The following is a 9518-nucleotide window of genomic DNA, read 5'->3' on the forward strand; positions in this document are numbered from 1 at the left end:
GTTGGTATGAAAGAAGAAGTTAGTTATATCCGAAGAGTGCCATCCTACTTGCTATCAAGTACTCACTAACTGCAAGACAAAATTAATTCGCTCCAATAGAGACCTCAGGCAGAGATGCATTAGTGTATGAATCAGTGGTATCTCAGCACAATATGTCTTTGCACCATTCCCAATGCGTGTCCAGCCTCATGGTGTATGTACCAGTGTGCCAGCATAAACCTACCTTGAAATAGAATATGATAATCTGATTGAGCAGTGTGGAAACCGAGTAAAAAGATCCTGTCATAATCCCTAAAGAAAGAAGCAGGTTGTATTAAAAAAAAAGCATCCAATTGGTTGTATTAACGCTGCAGGACGCATTTACTCAGAAGACATATTTAAATGGACTTTTGTAGACAGAGAAATTGTTACACCAATTAGTAATACTCTACTCAACTAATACTACTGCAAGACTAATTCAAAAACACAGTAATGACTGAATAGTGCTAGTACCAGAGACTGGGAAGAGGCAGTGACTCCTGTTGGTCTGATAACACTTGTGACCATACAGGTCTTAAAAAAAATGAACTCACCATAGCTGATAACCAGTAGAATGAAAGACTTGTTCTTGAAAAGGTTGATAATAGACTGTCTGTAGGTGTAGTTGGTTGGCAGGCTCTTTACCAGAACAGCCTGTGCACGACTTGGAGGCAGGGGAGGTCTGTCTTTTATTACTGTGAAGACACAGCAAGCATTATCAGTCTCATTCTGCTCTATCTTGCATTCTGCTCCCATACGATACATCACACATTCCACCCTAGAAACATTTCAGTGACCGACAGTTCATTTAAAATTCAGAACAAACTTTGGGAATTTCCATTGATGTTCTGAAGCCATTGAAAGTCCTTGAAAACTGCATATAAGGTGCTGAGGCTGAAGGTCATATTCATGAGGACCCCCCCCCCACACACACACACACACATCATAGAAGGGACAAACACTAGCACCTATGGGGTTTAGCCTCCTTGCCCACCTCCCATGTCAGAGGTTGCAAGTTCAAGTCTGTTGTGAAACTGTGTCACCCAATGCAGGTTAGACAAGGTGGAAGTAATTAAAACCCTGCCTGTCCCCATAGTTGCCACAGTCCTAAACTCATTCCTGGGGTTTAAACTTCAAAAAGGTGTCATGTGAAGGAGGAGTTAGGCATTTTTCATTATGGATAAGTAGTCCTTTATCCAGCCCAAAATAAGGCGGGACACCTGGTAACTGAATACACTAGAGTACCGTGATGAGCAATTTGCTAAATTTGACAAAAAAAGTGTATGGGATTAGAATCACACACACACACAAACACAGTATATAGCTCCCTCGCTGTGCACACACACACACACACACAGTAGATAGCCCCCTTGCTGCACACACACACACAAACACACCCACACACAAACAGTAGATAGCCCCCTTGCTGCACACACACACACACACACACACACACACACACACACACACACACAAACACAGTAGATAGCCCCCTTGCTGCACACACACACACACACACACACACACACACACACACACACACACACAAATACAGTAGATAGCCCCCTCGCTGTGCACACACACACAAACACAGTAGATAGCCCCCTTGCTGTAGCATGTGAACTTTGAAGTTATTAATATGTGGTTGGACACAGTTGGCTTTTCATTTATCAACAGGATTTATACACTCTTGGTGATACAGACTGAAGTCACTCATAAACCTGACTCAGTTTAGTGAGTGACTGAGGAATATGAGTTAATAAAAAGATATTAACTTCTCATCTCTATTTAATATAATCCTCAATGTATCTGTGTACGTAGTACTGTGCAATGATCGTTTTTTTTATATTCAGTTAGAGAGAAGTATTTGATACTGTACAATGATGTACACTAAAAAGTGTAATGTCTGCTGTGTCCTAGAGAACACCTTGAGAGGGAACTCATGCATGAGTGAGAAACAGCTGTTCATTGAGATTGCAGAAGAGGAGATAATGGCCCATTTAATCATGGGAAGTGTGAAATGGCAACGTGACACTGGAAAGTCCATTAAATGTTGCACTAAACTAAACCGCCCTGTCATTGAAGTGTTTAGTTTGTGGCCAAAGGGGAGAGAAGACATGGCAGATTAAATCATACACAAGTACAATTGGTAAATGTAAACAATACATACACACATGATATGGTATATACGTACATGATACATAAAAAATGTATAGTGGATAAGGTCGGGAGAGAGCATTCAAGTATTGAAGAACAGCTTAGTGGGTATACAGTGTGTGTGTGTGTGTGTGTGTGTGTGTGTGTGTGTGGAACAGCTTAGTGGGTATACAGTGTACTATTACCAGGGTAAGTAGAGCAATGGAACAGAAAAACTATGCCAATGGTGACAATTATTTATTATGCAGGGAAATATTAGCACAGATTATGGGGTAGAATAAGTGTATGGCAGTGTGGTTGGGGTGGGTACGTGTAGGCAGAGGGTTTCTACAAGTAGATTGGGTGGAGAGACTACAGCAGCATCCCACAGTGAAGATAGTCTAGACTAGGAGGGGAAGAAAGAGACAAGTGACAAGTGAGTGGGTAGAAGTTGGCTGCCAATACACATACAGTGGGGAAAATAAGTATTTGAACCCCTGCCGATTTTGCAAGTTTGACCACTTGCAAAGAAATGTGTGATCTATAATTGTAATAGTAGGTGTATTTTAACAGTGAGAAACAGAATATCAACAAAAAAATCCAGAAAACTGCATTTTATAACATTTATGACTTAATTTGCATTTGATGCAGAAAATAAGTATTTGAACCCCTAGCAAAACATGACTTAGTACTTGGTGGAATAACCCTTGTTGGCAAGCACAGACGTCAGACTTTTCTTGTAGTTGGTCACCAGGTTTACACACATCTCAGGAGGGATTTTGGTCCACTCCTCTTTGCAGATCCTCTCCAAATCCTTAAGGTTGCGTTTTCAATGGGAGGGAATGAGGTTCAAGCCCAATATTCCACGTTACATGGCCCCATCCATAGTCCCCTCGATGCAGTGGAGTCGTCCTGTACCCTTGGCAGAGAAACAGCCCCAAAGCATAATGTTTCCACCTCCATGCTTGACGGTGGGGATGGTGTCATATTCAGCATTCTTCCCCCTCCAAACGCGGCAAGTCGAGTTGATGCCAAAGAGCTTGATTTTGGTCTCATCTGACCACATCCTGTCTCCCAATCCTCCTTAGAATCATTCAAGTGTTCATTGGCAAACTTCAGACGGCCCTGTACATGTGCTTCCTTGAGCAGGGGGACCTTGCGAGTGCTGCAGTACTTCAAACCATTACGGCGTAGTGTGTTTCCAATGGTTTTCTTGGTGACTGTGGTCCCAGCTGCCTTGAGATCATTCACAAGCTCCCCCTGTGTAGTTCTGGGGTTATTCTGCACCTTTCGGATGATCACCGATACCGCACGAGGGGATATCTTGCATGGAGCCCCAGACCTAGAGCGATTGACAGTTGTTTGGTGTTGCTTCCATTAACGAATAATCGCACCAATAGTTGTCTGCTTCTCACCAAGCTGCTTGCCGATGGTTTTGTAACCCATTCCAGCCTTGTGCAGGTCTACAATCTTATCTCTGACGTCCTTGGTCAACTCTTTGGTCATGCCCATGGTGGTGAGGTTGAAGGTGTGAAGTATGATTCTTTGGACAGGTTTCTTTTATACACGTCAGCAGTTGAGATCAGGTGTACCTTGTTAGGCCTAATGAGGACTAATCTGTGTGCCTCTTGGGCACATAACTGGTCATTGGGTGCCAGAATTCTTGCTGTTTGCTTGGGGGTTCAAATACTTATTTTCTGCATCAAATACAAATAAAGTCATAAATGTTATAAAATGCAGTTTTCTGGATTTGTTTGTTGATATTCTATTTCTCACTGTTAAAATACACCTACCATTACAATTATAGATCACACATTTCTTTGCAAGTGGCCAAACTTGCGAAATCGGCAGGGGTTCAAATACTTATTTTCCCCACTGTAGTTGTACTTAATGGATATGGTGATGAGGAACAATGTTTCCAAAGCCATTGGCATTTGCGAGCAAAGGTCACGCTATAAGAGACAGAAAATGGCAAAACAGTCAACTATCAAAACAACTATTGATGCCAACATGATAATATATATGTATTTCTTTTCAGGAAACAGCAAAGAAGTCCATGAAACACTAGTAGGCTAATATTCCTTGAATGAATAGGCCTACTCCTAAATGGCAAATAATCCAAGCATAGATTAAAATATTGTTAAGAAACTTTGGAAACTATCATCTGAGTTGTTTCGGCGTCTACTACGTTTAATTCTCTTTTTGCACTTCCAAGTTCAACCCAAAGCAGGTAATCAGCAGGCCATGGGACCGAGAGAGGTGTGTGACAGTGAAAAGGGAATCAAAGGGAAGGAAATGGAGACTCATCTAGGCTCATCTTTCCAATTGTTTTGCTTTGCTTTCCAAAGGTTGCATTCCAAAAGTAAAAAGTGAGGGGAGGAATAGTGAGACAGACAATAGGCAGAAAAGAGGGAGCACAGACGACTGGAGGTCTCAACTGAGACTGACAATAGGCAGAAAAGAGGGAGCACAGACGACTGGAGGTCTCAACTGAGACTGACAATAGGCAGAAAAGAGGGAGCACAGACGACTGGAGGTCTCAACTGAGACAGACGCAGCATTCACCTGCACGAACTGCATCAGAAGGACTGGATGCTGCTGACATGATGTCTTCTTGAGACTGATGCTCAGGCCAAAGTCGCTGCAGGCATGAACAAAACAGTCAGTGAGTCTCTTGAGGGATTCCTCTGTGTGTGTTGTCTGCAAACAGCATCTCACGTATCAGTATTTGACGCACATTGATCTTTGTATGTAGTTGAGCAAGGTTTTCACACAAGTTGATGGGAGCAAGTAGAAGAAGATGCCGAAGAGTGTAGGAGTAAGGACACAACCCTGCTTCATGCTGCTGTTGATTCGGAAATGGTCTGAAGAAGATCTGTCTTAATCTGTGATGCTCTGCATACCTTTGTGGAAGGATGTGATCACCTGGAGAAGTTTGGGGGGGACTTCTAAGCAGTGCAAAGAGGCCCCCTCTCTTGACTAGGTCAAAGGCCTTTGTCGTGACATGAAAGCGACATAAAGGAGCTGGGTCTCGGCACTTCTCCTGCTACTGCAAGGAGAAGATCATATCAACTGTTGATCTTCCAGCTTTGATGCCGAACTGTGCATATATACTGTATATATGTACTCTATATTTCAAGGTGCGTCATAAGCCGGTCCAAGTTCAGTAATATTGCTTGAATCATAGCACCAACCCCATCTATTTTATGTCAAATCCAACTTGAAATAGTGATGCTGTGTCCTGCAGGTATCACCTTCATCATAGGTACCATTAGTTATAAGTAGGGTTGTCAAGAAATGAATCAAATATACATGTTTGTGATTAATTAATCTAAATGAATCGCATATATCAATTTGCTGTGAGAGCCATTTAAAAATCCGTCAGATTAGCCATTGATATGAGTAAACAAGTCTCAGCAGTGTGGTGTTCTCCACACATTAATGGCAAACAACCTATACTTCAATAACCTATACTTCAATTAACTTTATTCCTGATTAACCCACCTCATAGTTTGACTTAAACTAGCGAGATAACTAACTGAAAGTAAGGTGAAGTCAGACTACACCAACAACTGAAGCACTGATCTCTAGTTGAAATCTAGTTGAATAACAGTTTGTTCTTACAGTTATAGTTAGAAATATTTTACAAATTACCTTCAGGGATTTCTGAAGTTCTGGAATTCTCCACCTCGAACTCAAAAACGAGGTTGCGTATACGAATAATTCCAAGATGAGGTTGTAGATCTAACATCCAACTACCAAAACAATATTGGAGGTCATTTAATAATTTCATGGAGTCAGATTAATCGAATTTTCCTCAATATTTCCCACTCTAATGCATTCTTCTGGCCTATAAAATTCAGACACGCTTAAGCCTTACATCCTGGTGTTTTTCAGTTCATTTGGTAACACTTTTGGCTGTCTTGCAGAATGAAGTATTAAATGCAGACTGCCAATCATTGTAACACAGGCAGTTTTATTAAAAATTATTATTTCTTGATGAGGTATTTTTTGCATACTGTTGACTTCAAGCCCTGAGTAATGCACTACAAAACAGTGATAATGTAATATACCACGGGTCTATATCTCAGATGTAAGAAGTAGGGGTACAAAGGGTGTCTGGCTAGTGATCCGATTGTCAGAAATGACAATCTCCTCAATCTCCTCTCCTCACGTAGACATCATGTATGCAGATGCAACATGGTAACCATACTGGATTTGAGTTATAAACCATGAGAACACATGACAGCTCATTTTGGTCAATGCAGATACATAAAGTAATCTATAATGTGCAATAGGTGAAGTGGTCCAACCCCCCCCCCACACACACACACACACACAGACCCATTTACAGCACCCTCTCCCAGAAAATAGTTCTTGTCCCTGGCCTATATAACAGTTACAACCTGTGTGTTTTTTGATGAGTGGTGGTAAGTAGGGAGAAATCCTGCTTGAAACCTCACTGTTTGCAATAAACCAGGCCACAGCTGATGTAGAACATCTGTATCAGAAACTTACCGACAACAGCTGTTAAAAACAGCACTGTGGAAACTATAGCAGTCCCATAAAACATAAGGCTGATGTTGTATCCCATCAAGTCTTTATCCTCTACGGTGTTGGGTACGAGAACAGGAGGCAAAAGGAAGCCAATGGCTGTACCAAGCTGAAGAAAATAATTAACATAGGCTACATATTAAAATGCGTTATTAATGTATCAAATAGGCTACATGCAACTGGACGTATAATATGCCTAAGAAGTATCCGAATCTGGACATACCTGGTTTCCGAGCACAGCAGTGGCACAAGCAGTTGAGACTTCCTTTGGCCCGAACCACAATGACGCAAGCCTCGAAGGCAATCCTAGAATAAACACCTGCGCTATGGAACACACTACCTGTGCTGTCACTGTGACTGAAAACAAATCGGGTCTAACACTACAGCATTTCAACCACGCCCCGACACAGTTAAGACCCGCGCCCATGAGAGCCGCAATTCTCATTCCCTTTCTGTCCATGATCCATGTAGCAGGGAAAATCAGAGGCACATACGCTAACATATACACAATTGACAACCAATCGATTTTGTCACTGGGTACGCTATAATAAAAACTGAAAATGTTACTTATAATGCTATACTGGATCCACTGGAAGGCATTAACAAGGGAATAGAGACCAAACACGGCTAAAACAACAAATCGTCTACGGTATAGCTTCGTTTCCAGAGGAATCTCACGGAAATGCAAGGACCGTTCCTCATCAAGAGGTTGATGTATGCCGCCTTGGTCTAACTCCGTTTGTAGAAACAATTCGGGTGCATTCATCTTCCGACACAGATTTTGGTCCTTCACCGATGTCGGCATCTCGGAAATCACTGTGTCATTATTCCTGTGGCGTGTGTGGTCTTATAAAAGCACGCCTGCAACCATGACAATTGTACAGATCCAGATCTTTATCCAGAATAATTTGTCATTTGATAAATATTTCTTACAGGCCACATGTCTTTAAATTATAAAATCAGTGACCCATTAGAAATGCCTCCTCGACCCAAAACTAATCAATGAATTTAGCAGCTCGGCAATCTAGCTAAGGCTACTTGGTTGGAGAGCAGACCACTTCACAGGATAACAAGAAAGCTTCTGACCCGACTGCCGTGAAATGCTGTTAGCCTCCTAGCAACTGCTATAGCCTACTAACTTATATGTGCTGCGGGTGTTGCAAGCACCCAATCAGCTGTTTTGTCTACTCAGCAGCTATTTGTCTGGGCGAAGGATGTCAGTGAGCTGCAACACCGCAGCTCTAAACAACGTGACCTCGCATAAGTGGTGGGGAATTTGATGAATTCACAATTGGTAACGTTAGTTTGTTCTTTTGCTATTTAACTATAAGATTGGTAATCCTTTGTTGGGCGAATTTATGCACTTTGGTGATTCGTTTATGCTTCATTTTTTCATATAAAAAACTAACACACTACTACTATAACACAATACAAGTGTCTGAATCTTTTATTGGTGTTTGCCTATTAACTGTTAGAATAAGATCCTAAAGATGATGCATTTCCGGTACTGATACATGCCAGCAAAGCGATACGAGTTGAAAGTATATGAAAACCATAGATATTCTTCAGTCCCCTGTCTGATAATAATCAAACTACAAATAAGAATAATCATACAAATAACGTGGCTCTGGTTATGTCTTCGCCACTGGGGCTGTCTGAACTGCTCTAGTCATTTCTGTACACTATACTGAATCTCAACTGGTTAAGCATTCACCTTGTGTTCATGCTCCAGTTGATCACATTTGTCATATTTAATTTCATCAACATAGCAAATGTTCCGGTAAGTGTTCTGGTTGTAAACATTCTGGAACCCCCCCCCCCCCCCCCTGAACTACAGAAATAAGGTCCTGTCTCTGATAATTCATTAATTTCAAAAACTTTTTTGAAACTCATTTGCCCAATGGCCATGTTTCCCACACGTATGACACACATCATGTGATTTACTTCTGGACCCATATCTTGGTTTATGTTGTTGGTATCCTGATATCCTGACACACTTCTAGGTTTGTTTGCATTTAGATTTCTCAACATGCATTCCTGTTCTAGGTCTGATTCACATGTTTTGACACATCTGATCTTTTGTTCAACATAACGTTTCACCCTCCTCGCTACACATTGTATCCTGTTACAGAACTTAACTCCAGAGTTGAAACAGACTGTCAAGCTGATCACACCAGGTTGGGAGGTTGGCCTTCAACGCGCCATTGTTGCTTGTTTCAATGTTTTCCTCTGTGCTAATGTTCTAGCATTAGTAGCACCCTAAATCCACTCATGGTGTGCCTTCCAGCCATCGTCTAGGTTCTGTTGATTCTCTCCTATCCCAGTATCAACAGCCTGTTTCACCATGTCAGCCTCTGTGTTGTGTAAAACAGTACACAACATTGAAACGTCATCATATGGGTGCAGCTGATACATTTTGATGTCATGGATTTGAGTTTCCCTTCTGCGTCCCCTTTGACCAGCTCTTCCAAGACCATGTCAACTTTCTGGTTGAATTGAATCCACACAACTGTTGAACTGAATGAAGTGCAGGCCAACAGATCCTTCTTCTCTCTACTTCAGGGCCTACTGTAGGGGGGTTCACTTGGAGGCTCTGGGTACTGTGCTTCCAGGCCTTGCTTCTCCTGCTTCTGACCTGGTGCTGCTCCTGTGCACTGTGAAGTACCTAAGGGAATACTTGAATTCCTTGGATGAATTAGTCTCTCAAAAAATGTACTGTTGATTGGCAATACATGAATGAGCTTGTGAATGAAACCTGACCACGGGACCTGGATGACATCATTAGTGTATTGGGCTATAGTGGTGAAACC

At 41.8% G+C, this 9518-nt stretch overlaps 1 protein-coding gene across 2 annotated transcripts in view; it reads right to left on the reverse strand.

Moving 5' to 3' along the window:
• The window catches only part of LOC105900073 (FLVCR heme transporter 1), a 20404-nt gene extending 12374 nt beyond the window's left edge, over nt 1–8030 (reverse strand). Inside the window, exons 1-4 of one of the 2 annotated variants that reach the window (XR_004165266.2) lie at nt 6932–8023; nt 6673–6817; nt 573–713; nt 224–291 (exon numbers count right to left, since the gene is read on the reverse strand). Coding sequence is in view for 1 of the 2 variants with exons in the window: in XM_031581699.2 (XP_031437559.1) it covers nt 224–291; nt 573–713; nt 6673–6817; nt 6932–7513 (936 nt within the window). In the remaining variant the exon portion in view is untranslated. Of the gene's footprint in view, nt 1–223; nt 292–572; nt 714–6672; nt 6818–6931 lie in introns of both variants that reach the window. The other variant, XM_031581699.2, reaches the window with a different exon arrangement.
• Nucleotides 8031–9518: the final 1488 nt, after the last annotated feature.

Source organism: Clupea harengus, chromosome 15 (assembly GCF_900700415.2).
Source record: "Clupea harengus chromosome 15, Ch_v2.0.2, whole genome shotgun sequence".
Taxonomy (NCBI): Eukaryota; Metazoa; Chordata; class Actinopteri; order Clupeiformes; family Clupeidae; genus Clupea; species Clupea harengus.